Below are 18,296 nucleotides of genomic sequence, written 5' to 3'. Positions count from 1 at the left end.
GATATTTAAGATGCACGTATACACTGATCCCAAGAATGAACGAAGGAGATGGATAAAATGGATGAATGGTCGAAGGGAAAGATGAAGAGATGAAAAGATTGGAAAATGTTAATCATACATTATTGCGAAAAGACGGAATTCGTGTCCTCCTCCTGGATCAAGTGTATGTTGTAGTAATTCACAAGAAAGTGAATGATGACCAGGTTCTAAACCATCGGCAATTTGTGTTACCCTATCTATCAGTCTCATCCTTGAAAACCTTTCTATACTCCAAAATGCCCACTGTTTCATATTTCCAACTTCAGGGACAAGTAAGTGCAATCTAGCCCGGTCTCGATATTCAGTTTTCAATAGGTGAAGGAACGAAGAGATCATGTAAGATTAGACGATGTTTGCTTGTGAAAAGAAAAAAGAGAAAACGTAAACTCACATGCCCATATTCCTTTCCTCAATAGACCACCAACCATCAACCACTTCTTGATTTTCTTCATCATTATCAATCCAACATCTCACACTCCCAAGACCTAAAATAGCACTTCTCTGATAAGCTATACCTACTCCACCGCCAATATAATGTAATTCGGGAGTATCACGTTCGATAATATCAGGAAGACCTAATTCATCTTCTTGATAATCCCCACTGGACTGTGGGTCGGTGGGGATTTGAGGGGGGGAAGGAGGTAGGGCAAGCATAGGATGAGGGACTATAAAGTCGACTGTGAGTTTAGCACCGGGTGTACGGGCGACATAATAATGTTTTTCTTCCCATGCCCAGAGTTCCCTTATGGTCAGCTAAAACAAGAAACGACGTCTTTCATAGCACATTGGTTGCTTTTGTTATACAGATCAGATCCGTGCAACTTTTAAGGAAACTACTCCAGACTCCGAGCGTGTCTAGGAGTTTGGTATCGATGTGTGGGGACGAAAGTGACCTGAAGGAAGTTGAGTGGATGAAAATGGCATGATAACGGGCGAGTGGTTATTTACCAGGTGTGAAGGAGGTTACAGAGTGAGCAGGGGGGTTTGTGAAAGAAAGAACGGAAGAAGCAAACAACATACCACCCATGAGTTGAAGAACTCGGTTGAACTCCTGGAACTCGTGGTAAAGTCGGATCAGCAATCCCATTCACCACTGGTTTATGTAATTTAGCAGAGTTGAGCGAACGACAATGAGGTTGTCTAATCGGTGGTGAAGAAAGTGGATCGAAAGGTGATGTCAAAGATGTCTGATTCTTAGCAAAGAACCCCGCGAAATACAAAGATGTAAAGACGTACCATAGGAATATCAGATATTCTCGATACGGCAGAAGATTTTTGAGGTATGATAGTTCTGAAAGGGGTCCAATTGGAGCTTGGGTGCATTTGACCAGTAAGATATCGAATGACTAAACTTGCTGCCAGTGCATGTCCCAGAGCTGAAATCTGTAAATCAGCTTAAAAGTCGCACATAAGGAATGGTTGAGACTGGAGAATGAGTCACTCACATGCATCAAATCTACGGGGATTCCACCCCATTCGCGGACTTTGGAATCTCCTAAATGTACATCTGAGCCAGTTCGGAACCATTTTGGAAGTTCTTCATCTGGGGCTTCGTTGATTCGAGGAAGTAGAACATCTCGGATGGATAAGGAAGGAATGTCATAATATGATAAAACGTCTTGATGTAGGGAAGAAGATTGTAGAAGGGTAGGGAAAAGAAGAGTGAGAGTTCTGGTCATAAGAATTGATCCTTGATTGTAGGCCCGGCACACCACACATCGGATCAAGACAGTTTCTTTGGGATTTGAGACTTCCAGCAAGACGTTGATGGAGGCACGGAGAAAATGATGGCGTGAGGGGTTTCACTCACTCGATATTTATTATAGCAGGTCTTGATTCTAATTGGAGTATACTCCTTATTAGATGTTCATACGATTCAATGATGTCTAAATCAAGAAGATCATTTATACCGAGTTCGAGTAAGACTAGATCTGAATCGTCGGGAATGTGTTCTTCTGCATCATCAGCGATACATTCAACCTTCTCTCCACTTTCCTTTCAACCTAGTTGTCCAATTGCCTTGCTTGACGATTTACAAAAAAAATGATCGGTGAAGGTGGACGACATCTTAGTGTCTTATATTAGGAGTGGGTGGGTGTGGATGTCATCTTAGTGTCTTAAAGGAGGAAAGCTTTGAAAGAGAATTAGATAAACGAGAAAAAGTATGAAATGGACATACTAAAACACCATCCAAAATAACCAGCCCCCACCCCTCCTTGAGCCCCATTGATCAATCGATTACCCGGATGAGGAAAAGTAAAGTTAAGCCAATCGAAAATGAGGACATGCATGTTCTCAGGGGAATAAAGGGTATTGGCACCTAATGGCGGAGTGAAAGGTTCTGAGGCTTCTTCTGCTGCTTGACGTCTGGAGTGTGAAGTAAGATGAGATGGAGGGGTCAAACCTCTACCTTTTGATACTACATTTCAGTGACTTACATATTCTCGTACAAGAGAGTTAGTTTTTGATAAGAATGAGATGTGTGTGAACTCACCACTACCACCAATGACAGAAACTGTAAAAGGTCGTCTTTTCTTTGCTTTATCAAAGAAAGATCGAATTCTTTCACCAGTTCCTTCATATACCAAAGCTCTCCGATATTCCCATTGTCTATGAATCAGCACAAATCAGAATTTATTATCTCTCTTTGGCCTCTTCATCCCATTCTCATTTTCTGAAACACCCCAAGTATGTCTTTCCATATAACCGTGGAGCATGTAGCATGTCTTACTTGTAACTCTCGAACCCCTCCTTCTTTTCGACACGGGGCGAATTAACGAATCCCAGAAAGGACCAGCCAAAACCGAGGTGTTTCCCTTTTGACAAGGATCAAGAAAGTAAGTTCAAATAGAAAGAACACAAACGAAGTCTGATTCTAAGAGGCATATCTAACATGAAGCTAGAAGATGACTTGTCAAAAGATTAAAAAGAAAAAGAACTCACTTCATATCTTCATCCTCTGGTCTACTCCAAATCCATCCTTCTCTAGTTTTCTCCACTACTTTTCTCAAACTCTTATGCGCCGGACTGAGAGGGACGAGAATGAATAAAGCGAGGATGATAGCAATTATTATTATTCCTGTTCTGGGTATTCGAGTGAACATGTTAATTTACTTTTTGCTCGTGACTTCTCTCTCTAATGATATGTCGTTTCCGGCTCACCATGTAGGTCGAAGCTAGAATCGAAAGTTGTCGTCGTCGAAGATGATCGTCTATTTGGTAGATTGAGCTCGAGAAAGTGAGAGACCAATAGATCGTCTTTGATGAGTTGACGGCAAGGATTAAGAGCTACGCTACCGACTAGAAATGGACTTATCCCGTACGTTGCCAGTCACGAGTCGTAGAGCCAACGATGAGTTGCTGTAGGTAATTGAAAGTGAAGATAAGAGGGCATGAGACTATCTACAATGGAGTATCATTTGAAGACATGCCAAGTACCAAGAGTGGAGATGAGAAGGTGAGTTGGGTGTAGTACTCTAGTCGGGACTTGACTTTTCGACCACACAGGGTACAGGGGCGAATTAAGGTTTACTGGATCTGTCCGAACTGCCCTATGTAGGGTGACTGCCCACTGGCCACTGACGAGTACGATGCTTCATGCTGCAGCGTATGATACTGTACATACGAAAGAAAATAAGTCGTTGAATGTGTTACATCGTTGTTTCGTGACCATGTATCATGTATCATGTTTCAAGTATCAAGTTTTCTCATGCTGATAGACCTCGACCTGAACCCCATGCAAACTAACCACTCTTCAACGACACCTCGCTCAACACCCTGAAAGCCTCCTTATAAGCGTCCAACAGAGCTTTGACCCGAGTTCGTTCTGCCACAAGAGCGTCGTCTTCGTATAACAACTCTGCGAAAAGTTCAGGTTTGTAGAGTGAAGTGACGAGACGTTGTTGTACCGCGTCGCGGGAGAAGTTGACCTGTGGTATTAGCTAGATTTCGCGTATGAAGTGACGCTTCAAATATTCCATTCGTACAGACATGTGTGAAGTAGCGGAAAGAGTGGATTCAGGAGGGTGCGAGCTTGGAATGGTGTAGGATGGGTGGGAGCGTAAGGTGAGAGATAGTAAGGAGGCTAGGAAACACAGAGGGAAGGGCAAGGATCATCAGGGGGGTGAGATTGACACGAAAATGAACCGTGACTCACCAACAAATGCATCACCGCTTTAGGTACCAAATCCTGTATAGTCTGACGAACTATACCGAAATAACTAGCGATGAGTGATCGAATAAGTGTCGTCTCCATTTCTTCCCGTGGTGTCAGATGTAGAGGATGGTCTACTGGGCCCTGAAAATTAGTCACTTCACCCTTTCTCCCCTGCCTTGCCCCCGGATCCGAACCGCATGGCACCACATGAGAGCTCTCTGGAATTTCCTCTCCAATATGACGAGATCAAACCCGCCGCCATACACCGATCAGTGAAAGCTGTGACCAGAGCAGGTGGTAAAGAGGGGCGAAGTGAAGAGAAGAAACAAACAACTCCGTAACTCACAGCCTCCAAATGTTTCCCAAGACTTTTCATGTCAAAAGCAGTACTACCGTCCAACCCACTTCTACTCACTTGTCTCTTATTGAGATCCGGTAACAACTCTCTCCCATTAAACCCGCTTCCCATCTGTCTTCTACTCTCTCCAACTCTCTCAAATCTCGCATCTGTGCTCATTGATGAATTCGTCGATCCAGGGACTAACGAAGGTGTGGAGCCATTTGGTCCACCAAAGAAATAATTCAAAAACGATTCTTTGGCACCATGTGGCGATGAGTTCATTGCTAATAATGACGGATTAGTTTGGTTTGTGTTTGGGTTCAGGTTTGCGACACTACCACTTGCTGCTCGATGATGATTCCTCGTTTTCCCTTCTGGTCCTTTGGTATTGGAAGGTCTACGATTGTCCGGGACTGAGGTTGAAGCTGATCGAGGATGATGGATGTTAGGTATTGGTGCTCCGTTCGGTGCTGTTGAACCAGATCCTGAAGAAGCTACTTCTTCTTCTTCACCAGAGGAATGATGAGAGGGTTCTTTCTGCATCGGTTGAGGTTTAGGTGCACCTGCCCGAGCGATAGCGGCGGATCCGGCCACGAAATCAGGATGATTGGTGTTGATATAAGCTGCCTGAATGGCGATGAGACTAGAGACGTATTCCGAAGTAGGTCCTAGTCTTTCTCGTAAAAGTTCTGAGACGACCTCGACCAATTGAGTCAATAGTCTGGGGAATCGTTGTAGCTCCTTTCTCATCAGCCAGGGAACAGATGAGACTTGGGAGGAAAGGGGTGTCAACTCGGGCGAGAGAACTCACGGGAGAAGTACAATTATGACAAATTTTCATCAATTCCTCATACACCAATTCAACACATCGTAAACTTGGCGGCTCGAGTAATTTGATTTGAGGTTTCACCAATAAGTCAAACGCCACTTCAGGTACGAACAAGCTAGGTCTAGGTCCAGTGGAATTACGAATGGCAGTACGGATGTCGGTGAGTGAAAGGTTCAAGGTGGGATCAATGTTTTGTAAAGCATGACCGAAGACTTCGTTGAAGATAAAGTAAACTCGAGCACCACCACACAATTCTTTGGTAGAGATTTCGAGTGACGTGCCGTCGATGGACGAGACAAAGTCTTTGGAGAACTCGGTCATGAGTTTGAGGATGAGAGAACCACGGTGTTGTTCACCGAGGAATGTCGCGTCGCCAAAGGCATTCAATTCCTGTTGAGTCTGCCCCATGAGAGTATTGAGTCGGGCTTTCATATCGGGGAGTTTTTCTCGAATGTGGGACATGAGTACCTGCGAGTCAGTTGCATCATTCGACACATCCAGTTGATCCGTGTAGAGTGCTCTGAGAGCACTCGGAAAGAAACTCATTTGTCTTGTTGGCTTTGAGAAGAGGATCGTGCCAGCACGAATCATGAGGATGATCTCCCGACAGAGACTAAATGATGCAATGGAAAGACTAAGCTGAGCAAGGGTCATTTCTACTCACGGAGTTCAGTGTCTTGGCCAAATACCTCGTCCCGCATCGATGTGCGATATTCCTGTAAACAGCATGTGATCTGAAAAACTCCTCTTCCTTCTTCTTAGCCTCTTCCAACGGTACATCACTCATGATATCCTGTTGACTACGGTTGACCACCCCGACGAATCCCAACTTCAGTGGGTAAGTTCGACCCGTCAAGACGTCGAGTGCGTTGGTTCCAGCGTCCATGAGATCGAGTTTGGTCAATACTCCCAATGTACGTAAACCGCGTGGATCGACAGATCGAGCCAGCTTGAGGGCATCTGAATTTGCGAGATCGACGTTGGCTGGGGATACGGCGAGGATGACGCTGGGTATCAGTACCCTGACTGTATGCAAGAATGCCCGCCAAGCATGTTATCGGAGCCTCAAACTAAGTGGGAAAAAACATGCGACAGGGAGCCGGGGAGAGAGTGGTGTGAGGACAAGAGAATAGGGACGAGGGGCTTTTTGTTGTTGTTGAAGGGGGGAGGGGAGAGGGGAGAGGGGAAACTATGTACACTCCGACCAGATGTGTCACAAGAATCGGACAGAGAAACTCACGCATTAGGTTTCGAGATATAATCCAAGACGAGACTCTTTATCTGTCTTTCTATATCCGTCGGTTGATCACCAACCGGAACTTTTGTCAGACCGGGAAGATCAACCAAAGTGAGGTTCAAAACACCCGGACCGTAAATCTTAAGGTTGATAGGTAATCTAGAAACTCCCTATCAAGTCAACCCCCACTCAAGCTGTTAAAAAACTATCAAATAGATGATTAGTCTTTGAAAGTTTAGACTCACTTTATTTTGTCCAGCTACACGAAAAGTTTCAGCTTCAATCTCTTTTCTAATCTCATCAAAATCCGTAAATCTCCTATTCATATGTAAGAATTCTGCATATTCCGCTCCTTCCCCATTCCCCATTTTTGATCCACCTGGTCTTATCACCCCTGCTCCTGATCCTACCCCCACTTCAGATCTAGAACTGAAAGATTGATTCTGGTCTAATTGAGGTAAATTGCCATCCTCACCAGGAGCAAGGTTTACTCCCACCCTCGGTGAACGTTTGAATGAAGTTCCTGAACTAGAAGCTAAAGACCCGTTTCCATTTCCACCTGTTATTGAAGTACCACTGGGGATCCTAGGTCTGGTTTCGGTTGAAGGCCTTGAAGATGCATTTTGTGAGTCATCTGGACCAGGAGTATGTATGAGTTGTAATATCAATGGTCGACGTGTGACTATACCTTGTCCTCGAGGAAGGAAATCCCTACCGACTATAGTTTCTAAAACTGAAGATTTACCTGATGATTGTGAACCTACTACTACTATTTGAGGAAGATCGACTGTTTCTCCTCCGATGGCGTTGAAGGTGTCTTGAAGCTTGTTGACGAGAGCGATGAGGTCACCGTCCATTGACATTGTGTGGTTGTGGTTCTGAACGAGGTGGAGTGATGTGAGGACGAGCGGGTGTCTGTGTCTGTCGATAGTGGAAAATGGTCGGAAGAGGAGTCTGAGGGGGAAGAGAGGAGATAGAAATGTATGTGTTTGAGATGATGGGGAGAAGTCTGACAGATGTAAGAGATATATAGAGATGGTAGTGGTAAAGTAGGCAACACTCAAGCTCGACGGCATTACACGCACGTCCCTCGGGCCGGCAACTGAAAGGTCACTTTATTCGATCCCCACTTTAGAATACAGGAGAATCTAGATGATGCATACAAGACATGTGATGGTGGTCAAAAGCACGCAAAGGCATATGAGCAGGCCGGCAGGTATGTGGTGAAAGGGGCAATAAAACAGCATGGAGCAAGCAAGCAGAATCATAATTGACTCTCATCGTCCACAAAGACCCTAGCATTCCCTTCACTCCAACGTTCCATAGCCCGTCGTCCGCTCTCGGTAGGTTGTGAGAAAGCCGCCTCTCCTTTGGTAGGATCGAACGTGCAGCCATAAACTGTATGTCTCGCTGCACAGTCTAGCAGATGTCGAGCGGTACCAAGAGATCGATACGAGGGGATGGTATATAATCGATGGATACCTAATGGGGTAGGTAAAGGTGTAGGGCTACGAGGTGAGCAAACGTTCTTCCACTCTGACTGAAGCTACTTGACATCGTCGATGAGACAAGCATGATATTGAGAAGGATCAATGATGTGTAAGAGAGAAGCGAGAAATCAAACGTACTCGCAGATGACCCCTCCTCCACTATCCACCACTCTGACGTCCTCTCCTAACTGTTCACCGGGCCGTAACACCCTCATAGCCCATTTGATCTTCTGAGCCACTACGACTCCCACCACTCTTTCCTTCTGTGACCTCCCCTGCTGGCCCACATTCGGTTTGGATCGTTTATGCGTATTGCTGGGAGGGGAAGATGTCAAGAACAGAAAGACTTTACATTGTGACAAGATAGCGGTCGGAAGAGGTGGTGAACTAAGGACTGTGTCCACCATCCGCAGTATCTCTTCCATCTTCCGTAAGCTTCACCCTTCAAGGTCACATCATTGGATATAACTCACTTTATTACCACCACAAGAGGCATCAAGCATGATGATCCTACCTGATCCTTTTTGTCCAAAATGTATTTCCTCCTCCACCACCTTCAATCTCATCGTCTCTTTGCCTTTTGTCTTACTGGGTGCATCCCAGATGACGCCCCTCACCACTTGTGTATGATGTTTCACATGAACGGCATCGTCTTCGCCTCCTCGTACATATGACATTTGACATTCTTTACACGTGTGAAGTAACGGTAGATGGGTCAAATGCAATTGCGTCAAGTTCGGAGGAGCTGTGGTGTTGACGGAAAGGGATTCCAGAGGACGGGGTCGTTTCAGGGATTTTGGGACAGAAGGAGAAGAAGGAAGTGGTGCGAAGAATGATTTCAACGTGGGTTGAGAAACCACCTTGGTTGAAACAAGCTGTTGATTGTCTTTTCTCTGATGAACAGGGGCGAACGTCCAAGGGCTGGACGATGGCTCAGGCACATTTTCCTGGTCGTCTGAGGAGGGTGGGACGTCGAAAAGAGGTGATGATGAAAGGGGGAGATGAGAGGGAGAAGGGGGAGGAGTTATCAGAGAGCTTGAAGGTGGGGAAGATGATCCCCAGTGGTGGTTTGTCGGAGCGGAGAAGAGAGAGGCGGAAGAGCTAGGTCGGGAGGAGGACGACTTGAGTCCATATGTCCGGACGACGGAGGGTCTGCTATGAGTATTGTTTACTTTAAGCAATTTACCAGGTTAAACTCACCGATGAAGTGGTGGAGAGGACATGGTACTTGTGGAGGAGCAAGTGAACAAGGGATGAGCACGGCAAAGATCCGAGATATGTACTCTGAGGCAAGATACGTAGCAACGAGGGTGAAGGAAAGTGAATGGAGACGCGCTTGTGCCCGCCACATGCCACAAGACGCGTGTGAGTGAATGTGGCTAGAGCAGGGGCATAGGTTACGAGTACCCAACCAACGTCTGTGCAACTTGCAACTATCCTTTGTGTCTCCGTGCAATGCACTCATCAGTGATCCCTGGTGGCTCGCTTGAATCTATGCACATGAGGGGCTGCAATCCTTCTCTATGATCCATGATCCATGAGGCTATGCTGCACGCTGCTCTTGCAAAACTCATGAACGTTTGCACAAAAAAACCCTCCTATCGGTTCCCACGTCGGTAGCGACGAACGCCATTCAGGGTTACGTAAAGTGCATGTCTAATTTGAAACAAGGTATCAACTCCGACGCCGCTTCCGCCATGACGTTTTGCCATCTTCCCTTGGACCAGATGGCGTCGAGTTGTACAAACCAAGGGGAGACGGTTAGAGGGACCGGGTCACACACTGCATCGTGCACGGAAGCGAAAGGATTGAAAACACCCATCAAAAGCCATGGTTATAAAAAGACTCAATTGACGATAGAACCCCTTCCTCCTTACTTGAAATCTCCAGACTAACCTGACACCTCATTCCGCTACACATCGTGACTACCATCTTACCTTTGGCTCACTGATAACTACCTTTCATACTTCACCACATCTACAACGTACAGGAAGTACCATGAGTTCTCTCGGCGACGAACCTCTTTCCGAGATCAACTTTACCGGTGGATTCCCAGAGAATAAGGATTTCGCACCTTCCATCGTATTCCTCATTGCCGTGAGTCTCCCACTTGTTTGAAGGCCTTGAGTTGTGTTGGTATGAGAGGAGAGAATGCTGATGAGATAAGTATGTCTTGATCACACCTCTCTTTTTATACCGAATTTTCCGGAGACAAGATAGAACGTTGATTCTTATCCGACCTGGTATCTTCCTCGGTTGTCGTTATGCAATGTTGATCATACGTGCTATATTGGCCAAAGGGCATTATTCCTTGGGGTTGTTGAGTGAGTGTTTGGTCTTCTCCTCCCGTGTTCGCTTCATCCTCTCCCTATTCACCACCACTCTTTTCTTCGCTCTCATCATCACGCACGATCTTCTCTGAAACATTCCTCACTCCTCACTCCCCAACTTGGCCTTTCGGGCAGACAAAAACCAGCAGAGAAGAATGAGAGATAAGGGAACAAGAACAACTCACTGACTTCTTCAGTCGCCGAACTCGTCCTCGTATCCATCGGTTTCTTATTCCTGATCGAACCTCTCATCTCATTGTGGGAACGTCACGTCAAAGATTCTCTAGGAGATAATCGTCCTTCATGGGTTGTCAGATTAGGTCGGCTTTTGAAAATCGTACTCATCGTCACTATCGCTATTTCCGCCGCATCGGGTGCTTTGGTCAATCAGGCGTTCAAGAGTGCAGATGGGGTGCAAAAAGTCAAGACATTACGAGAGACCGGATATATATTATCGCTTGGTATGTTCATCCATCTTAGTACCTCTTCCCACCCTGAGGACGCACCTTCAACCACTCTCATTGCGACTAATCCCTTTCACACGCTCTGCTACGGGAAATGGTATCCCACCCTTTGAACTTCAGACATCATGATCGAAGATGCTTTTCTTGCGTGATAGAGGAATGAACCTTAGCTGACCATCAGTCGTTGTGGGATTGGCAATCTTCGCTATCGTTTACACACACTTACATTTCTCCCTTCGAACTCAACAAACTGGATTTTTATTGATTCCCGCTTGTTGTCTGTTAATAGTTGCGGTATATAGGGTGGTTCAAACTTATCAAACCGACCCTGATGCTGCTAGTCGTTCCACTGCTGCTTTCTACATCTTACAGGTGTTGTTTGAATTGTGAGTTTTCCCGCGAGAAATCATTTGTAGCTCTTTCATCACCTCTTCGCTCCCTCCTTCAGACTTCCTCCCTCATGAAGACTCTGCTACCATGCTCCAACGGGCTTTCGTGACTTTCTAACCTTGCTTGGATCTTTATTTGTGATCGAATGTCAAAGCTATCACTGCACAGGAACTACAAGTACGTCAGCTGACAAATAGCATCGCCTTCATTGCTCTGATATCAATCTCACTCCCTACTTGGTACCCGGATTACAAAACCTCTTCAAAGGAGAAGAACGGTTATCCCTTACAGACCAGTCAAGTGTAGAAAAGGATCGATCTCAATTATAGAGTTTTGTCGAGATGATGTATTCTTATTCGTATCATGCTTCTCTGTCATGCACCATGCACCTCGGTCACTATGTCATCTATCCGAAACTAACACTAAGTTAGAGTACTCGTACTCATACTTACAGCACAATGGAGGCTCCCGGCTGGTACTCGAGTAAGTCGGGTCAGCAGTACCAAGTGGAGCCCCGCACTCCCACTCTGTGACTCTGTCAACTGTAAATTTCGTATTTCCCCAGCCTACCTGTGTTCAGCTGAGTTCTTCTCAATGGTTCACTATTGGAAGAGATGCAAAGTCAGCTTAAACCATCATAAAGACGCAGAATATTGAGCTGATGATCAGGTCCCTCATTATCATCATTCGATACGGTCTATTCGGCCGATAGCGTCGAATTCTGTCCTCAAGTAGGATACCAAGATATCTTGGTATGTGGGACTTATCAAGTTCTCGAGCAAAGTACGACCTCTCCCAACATTCTCATCAAGCCCGATAAAGTGAACGGTGAGGTGATGCAGAATGACCAAAGAGAAGTTGATGGAGATGAGAGTTATCAAAACGAAATGGAGAAAAGACAAACGGAGAGAATTGGAAGAGTTTATTTGTTTAGAGTGGTTGATGAACGATTGTTAGTCCTACTTCTCCTCTTTCATCATATCAAAAACAAGATATCACCCTCACTACCTGCCAGTTCAGAACCGGGGGGAGGGATGAGGGTGGAAGGAGAATGGGGAAGACGAAAATGAACTGATATGAAGAGTAGAAATTCAGAGAATAGAAACTTCCGCTGTGTTAGATATGAAATGGTCAGTCTCTTTCCTTCTTCTCTTCTTCTTTTTACCCCTCATGTACCATACTCCCTATCTATCCTCTATTGTATGTTCATTTCGAAAGTACAATTCAGTTTCTCCTCTTTATCTATATGGAAATTAGCGTCGAATCACTCGTCTGTGGTTTGTCCCGACACTCCCTAATCCCTCTCTTCTATGTCCAATCGAACATATCTCAATATATATCAATACCTATCTGAAAGTATATCTAACAGTCAGGGCTCCGAGAACATCCGACGAACCTTTATTAGCAATATCAGATGCTAAAGGTTGTATAACCTTTTATTCTCTTCTTCCGTCATATCAACTAGTACTCAAAGATCGAATCCAAGTATGTGAAAAAACTACATTATGTCTTTCACTCGATTGGGCTCCAAGAGGTCTTTATGAAGGGAATCTCATCGTTTCTCTCTCATCAGGAAAATTGGTCCTTCTCTCACCGTCAACTTGTCTTACAACTCAAATTTCCAATACTCCCGACTTGTCACCGGATATATACCCTCCCAATCATGTCTTATGGTTCGACAATACTGGTTCTTCTACGTCGCGAGAGAATCATTTGGACGTAAGTGAGGATGACGATCATTTGGACGTAATTGAGGATAACGGTCATTCGGACAAAATGGAGGATAAAGATCATTTAAACGAAAATGAAGATAACACCACTTATCCGGAAAACTCGCAAAAGGAGACAATAGTCGGGTTGAATGGAAGTAATTGGGAAATGAACATTTGGAATGGTCATGATTATGAACCTTGGATTGTGATTTTTGATCAACATGATCCACATACAGTATGGAGTGGAGGGGATGATTTATTTTTGAAAAAATGGGATTTGAGAGATACTTCCCACCCGACATTTATCAGTAAAAGGTGAATCTTAATTTCTCTCTCATCCTCATGATCTTATCTTATCTTATCGATGTTCTCATTATGCTATCTTTTACACTATATGTCAATTTACCTGCAACTCCATGAATTTTCAGAAGTATGATCAAATACCAAAACCCACTGCTATGGAAAAAAGCTCAATTCAGATTTCCAGCAGGTATAACGACTCTTTCTTCTTCCCCTCACAATCGTTACCTCGCAGTGGGTTCATACGATGGTATCATAAGGATTTATCAAACTCATCCTCATTCCCCTCCGACATTCTTGGCTGAATTAGATGTAGGAGGTGGGATTTGGAGAGCTAGATGGTTTCCTTTTCCACAAAGAAAGGATTTGATCTTGTTGGCTTGCATGCATGACGGATTCAAGGTGGTTGAATTTCAGGATTCTAAGGATCTGAGGAATGGTGATGTGGAGGAGGATTCTGGAACGGGTGATGTTGAAAATGTAATTAAGGATGATGTGGAGGTACGGGAGAAGTATGGTTTGAAAATAGTTCGGAGATTTGACCAACATTCTTCGTTGGCTTATGGAGTTGATTGGTGTCGACTTTCTCCAACCATCGAAGGAGATAATCTAGTTGCTAGTTGTTCATTCTACGATCATATGTTACATCTTTGGAAAGGATGATTCATCATCTTGACCATCTTCCCAAACATCTACATATCAAGAGAAAGAATTCATTCATATCCAATTATCAAAGCTTTTCGCAAGATTTTCATGGACATTATCACCCATCACCCATCCCGACATCATCATCACCATCATCATCTCCAACCTTTATCTCATCCTCATCATCCGATTCAACCCTTATCTGCGCTCCCGAAGACTCTACAACCCTACTCGGTACTTCTCTCATTTGTCTCCTATACATATCTGCGAACTGTTCAGAAGTAGAAGCTTGTTCCCAACCTTTATCATCTCTAACACGTATGAACCTAGGAAATCTCACACTTAAACCTCTTTCCCCACCGAGTAAACTGGCCCCAGCGGGATAAACAGGAGAAAGTGTTATATCCGCCCCTCTAATCTCCCATACTTCACTAGGAGCGAACCAAACGTCTGGACGAAGACCACCAGTGTCGTAATATCCTAAAGGGGAAGATTTACTACATTTTTCAGGTTGACCTTCTGGAGGATAACGGATGAGAAGATCTTTATAAAATTGATCGGTGAAACCGGAAATACCTATGCTTAGTACTGTATCGTTACTTGTTGTTCTGATACTTTCATACCGATATACTTCTTCTCCGGCATATGAACACACACGGAGCCGTTGAAAGAAATCAGAATCTGTTGAAACTCTTCACGTTGTTTGAAAACTCAAGTAGACCAATTCGTATGAGGACTGTGAGGACAGTGTTCGTACGAGCAGGAAGACTTGTGGTTGAAATTTAGAAGGAGGAATAGGTAGAGAGGGGGGCGGAGAGATATTGAAAGAAGAAATTCGCAGTGCGGTTCACTCACATTTACACACTGCTTCCAAAGCTCCCGTTTGGGGATTATGACAAGCCAATAAAATAGGAGACCACCATCCTGCTTTTCTCCCTTGTCCCCACCACGCACCAATAGGTACTAAATCTAACGAATCACCTAAACCTTCCAAATAATCTTTTCGTCAGCTTTACTACGCTTGTCAATAAACTCACCTTTCTTAACCTTTAACCATCCTTGACTTCTCTGATCAGGTTCATACGTCGCAGGTAAAGGTTTCTTGTTTCCACCTCCTTTCTTCCCCTTTTTGCTTGGAGTATTTTCTTTCCCTTCTCCTACGACATCATCATCCTCTGCATCCTCTCCTGTTATACCTTCCCCAGACTCGAGGAGTTTCACCATGACGCCTTCGCACTTTTGCTCCACGACGCGTTCGAAGAAAGTTTGAAGTTCGGCCGGTACGTCCGTTAGAGAGTTGGAGTCGATAGATTCGACATGTTCGAATCGCGCCAATGTGGGATCGGAAGGGTTTTTGAATGATGGGAACAGGGTACGGAGGAGATGTCGACGATGTGAAAAGGGAGCGTCTAGCAAAGGCTATGACATAAGCTTCACTAACAAGACCGAGGTTCTATGTGTGTCCCTCTTTCTCAATTTTGACTTGAAGCAACGCTGGAGTCCGAATAAGAGGTTCAGTAGTATGAAGATCTTAGTCGAGGGACCACTCACCACATCGTCGAGCAACATCAAATCAAAAGCAAAGACCCCAACAACCACCTTGATATCTTCCACCTTCACATCCTTTTTCGCTCTATTCGACAAATCCTGAAAGGTCCTGAACGCTCCAGATTCCTTGTCCACAGCCACGATCTCAGCATCCATGACAAAACTCCTTATCTGCTTCGTCTGTAGCAACGCCAACACATCTTGACTTGGTTCTGATGCTTCTTTGGGGAAGGTGGTTCGAGAAGGAAGTGATCGAGTGAGGAGGGTGAGCACCAGATGTAAAACGTCGGGATACTTCTCCGTCATATCTTCCAAATGTCGCGAGAACAGTCGAACCCAGATTCTAGATCCATCCTCTGCTTCAACCCATCTCCCACCACCGTCAGGCTCACCTTGGGGTCCATCGAATCTAGCGTGTATTTGGACTCTTTGTCCGTCAAGCTTGGCTTCTGCGGTGAAGGGGAGGGTCCCGAGACGGGTGAATACCTCGTTGAGGGAGCGAGTTATTGAACCAAGCATGGGAGATAATGGGATACCTGTGGAGTCATTTCCGACCAACTCTTCTAGGTCCACTTGGACGATATTTCTCTCTCCGCCCTAACCATGCCAAGTATGATGAAAAACTACTCCAGTATCAATGTGAGGGCAAGGGGAATGGGGCAGATGACTCCAAAACTCACCGACGTTGACCGCGACCCTGTCCTCTAGGCCGATCAACCCTCCATTCTCCAATCCAATCACTAGATCTCGATAGTTCGGATGACGCACATATACCTTTCTTACCAACTTCACAGCTTCCAAACACTTCTGTTCCACTTCTTCCCTAGCTGGCTCAGGTTCTACCTTTACTTTGACCGCTCGTTTTCCCTTCTCCTTCGTTGCGAGAGGAGGGATCTCCTTCACTTGTCCTAGCAATTCCTTATCCATATGCAATAAAGCGGTAGCTCTAGCCAGACTGGTAAGAAGTGTCAAACGTACAGCTCCTATCCTGAGATTTCCCACTAAACTCCGCACTAAGAATCGCGCTTCTTCTCCACGAGCTTGCACCATGAGTTTCCGTACAATATCTCCTTTTAGTCGAGCACTCTGAGCGCCTTTGATACGAGACATTCCTAAGAGACGATTGTATACGTCTTCGACCAGAAGAGGAGCCGGTTGGACTAAAGTGCGAAGATTTGATTTTGCCTCAAAAGCCACATCTCCGGGGTCGCCCCACTTTTCCCATAGTTTCTTGAGATCTCGAGGTTGGAGACCGGATACTTCTTGTATGGCTTTTGACAATATCTGAGAACCGATGCCGAGTTCGCAAGGGAGGTAAGAGGGGAGAAGGTGGTTTGAGAGAAGGTAGAGTGATGGTGGGAGGTCGATCGGAGAGGCATGAAGTACAAGGTGTAAAAAGCTACAATGGTTTAGCTCTCCAAGACTCTCGCATTTTCGTATGAAAGCTGCTTCATAACTGGTATCTGGAAGGTACAGGTCGAGGAGGGAAGGGTTGGACGAGGAGGGAAAGAGAGAATGAGAGTGAGACCTCGGGCGTATAGAAAGACAGGCTCACTTGGTAAGAACTCTGACGATGAGAAGTCTACTGCGTGTGCTGGAGACCTGTACGTATACTCCGACCAAAACGCTATACGGTAACCTCCCCTTTGGCCAATTCGACACATTCACCTCCTCTGGTCGAAAGAGAAATTGATCCACGTCAAAATCAATAGGCTCGACAGGTTCCACAGCGGCCGATGTGATCTTTCCGGTCTTGTGGGTAGTAGCACCTATAGGTTTCCCCATATCCTTCGACTCTATTTTTATGCCCCCATCATTGTCAGGTCTCAAAGTTTCATTGATTTTGTGCATCTTCTCTGACGGTGGCGATCCATTCTTCTTGTGTTGACAGGGCGGAAGGACGATCTTACTAGAGCTCGATCCGTTCACTCCGGTCGCTTCCATCAGAAGACTCTCATACAACTCTGGTTCCGATTCATCCTTTACCATATCTGGCGTTTCCGCGCGGGCCTTGCCCTTATCTATCGCTCCCACGCCAGAACGTACTTCTTCTTCCCATTCTTCTGCCAATCGTCTGGCTATAACTTCATCGTTGTCGATTGACCTAGGAGTGGAATCGTCGTCAGAATCAATCGAGATTACCTCTATCTTCGGGAGAGTTTTGTCACTAGTGACTTTGATCGGTTTGGACTTTGAGGGGGAGGAAAAGAAAGAGTCGATGGATGGTTGTGTGATTGCATTTTTTGGTTTCTTGTGGGAAGGTGAGGGGTGGGGGAGTGAGCTGGGTGGACGTTTGCCCATGATAGAGCGAGTGGAGGGAAACTGCGATGAGAAGAGGGGAAGTGATAGTATTCTTGTGACTTTTGTGATCATACGTAGAGACAGGTGTACATGGGGGAGAAGTAGATAGTCCAGGTCAAGTTGGGCGGTGAAGAGGCAAGAGGTGGTCTGCAGTTGTCTTGCAGCAACTCTAGTTGACACGATCGGCGGAGCCCCACAGCGGAGAAATGCAGCGGGCAATCACTGCGATACTGCCGGCGTGTAGGGATAATCGCGACGGAGCTCGAATTAATCCCGACGGAAATTTGGCCACTTCACCCAAATACCTACACTACTCACCCAAATCCCTACACTACTCACCCAAATACCTGCACTCTCTCAATATCGAGAATTATTGAGATGTAAGATATGTAAACTGATCCTAGACAGTCCAGGATGCATTTGATGCATAGAGATCATGTGTATCATGCATATTGACAGCTCTAGAGCGGTTTTCGGACCGGTTTTCGGACCTGTTTCGGATTATCTTCGGCGGA

The 18,296-nt window shown here is 45.4% G+C and overlaps 6 protein-coding genes across 6 annotated transcripts; 2 read left to right on the top strand and 4 right to left on the bottom strand.

Moving 5' to 3' along the window:
• Window positions 1–108: 108 nt before the first annotated feature.
• TREMEDRAFT_31125 (uncharacterized protein) lies at window positions 109–2,651 on the bottom strand (the record flags this gene model as incomplete). Its single annotated transcript, XM_007004840.1, has 8 exons — window positions 109–232; window positions 431–781; window positions 1,060–1,226; window positions 1,276–1,422; window positions 1,485–1,710; window positions 1,850–1,994; window positions 2,219–2,458; window positions 2,534–2,651. Coding segments are annotated over 8 exons (1,518 nt in total), but the record flags the coding sequence as incomplete, so codon positions are not given.
• Window positions 2,652–3,782: 1,131 nt separating this feature from the next.
• TREMEDRAFT_31325 (uncharacterized protein) lies at window positions 3,783–7,464 on the bottom strand (the record flags this gene model as incomplete). The annotated part of the gene is made up of 8 exons (XM_007004865.1): window positions 3,783–3,968; window positions 4,196–4,329; window positions 4,538–5,276; window positions 5,347–5,832; window positions 6,029–6,371; window positions 6,605–6,771; window positions 6,847–7,124; window positions 7,242–7,464. The coding sequence occupies 8 exons, from the start codon at window positions 7,462–7,464 to the stop codon at window positions 3,783–3,785; spliced, it is 2,556 nt and encodes an 851-aa protein (XP_007004927.1).
• A 401-nt stretch (window positions 7,465–7,865) lies between these two features.
• On the bottom strand, window positions 7,866–9,314 carry TREMEDRAFT_68850 (uncharacterized protein; the record flags this gene model as incomplete). The annotated part of the gene is made up of 4 exons (XM_007005111.1): window positions 7,866–8,109; window positions 8,230–8,516; window positions 8,565–9,243; window positions 9,292–9,314. The coding sequence occupies 4 exons, from the start codon at window positions 9,312–9,314 to the stop codon at window positions 7,866–7,868; spliced, it is 1,233 nt and encodes a 410-aa protein (XP_007005173.1).
• Window positions 9,315–10,089: 775 nt separating this feature from the next.
• Window positions 10,090–11,275, top strand: TREMEDRAFT_31245 (uncharacterized protein; the record flags this gene model as incomplete). The annotated part of the gene is made up of 4 exons (XM_007004857.1): window positions 10,090–10,192; window positions 10,254–10,415; window positions 10,619–10,882; window positions 11,067–11,275. The coding sequence occupies 4 exons, from the start codon at window positions 10,090–10,092 to the stop codon at window positions 11,273–11,275; spliced, it is 738 nt and encodes a 245-aa protein (XP_007004919.1).
• A 674-nt stretch (window positions 11,276–11,949) lies between these two features.
• On the top strand, window positions 11,950–13,950 carry TREMEDRAFT_31124 (uncharacterized protein; the record flags this gene model as incomplete). Its single annotated transcript, XM_007004839.1, has 7 exons — window positions 11,950–12,058; window positions 12,098–12,227; window positions 12,358–12,405; window positions 12,649–12,878; window positions 13,128–13,302; window positions 13,467–13,758; window positions 13,801–13,950. Coding segments are annotated over 7 exons (1,134 nt in total), but the record flags the coding sequence as incomplete, so codon positions are not given.
• A 100-nt stretch (window positions 13,951–14,050) lies between these two features.
• Window positions 14,051–17,265, bottom strand: TREMEDRAFT_31295 (uncharacterized protein; the record flags this gene model as incomplete). The annotated part of the gene is made up of 6 exons (XM_007004863.1): window positions 14,051–14,513; window positions 14,784–14,931; window positions 14,970–15,351; window positions 15,484–16,016; window positions 16,161–16,879; window positions 17,036–17,265. 6 exons carry the CDS (start codon window positions 17,263–17,265, stop codon window positions 14,051–14,053), a joined length of 2,475 nt encoding a protein of 824 aa, XP_007004925.1.
• Between the last annotated feature and the right edge of the window lie 1,031 nt (window positions 17,266–18,296).

The sequence above is a fragment of the Tremella mesenterica genome (genome assembly GCF_000271645.1).
Source record: "Tremella mesenterica DSM 1558 unplaced genomic scaffold TREMEscaffold_6, whole genome shotgun sequence".
In the NCBI taxonomy this organism is placed as follows: domain Eukaryota; kingdom Fungi; phylum Basidiomycota; class Tremellomycetes; order Tremellales; family Tremellaceae; genus Tremella; species Tremella mesenterica.
This window is presented reverse-complemented; position numbering and strand designations above follow the sequence as displayed.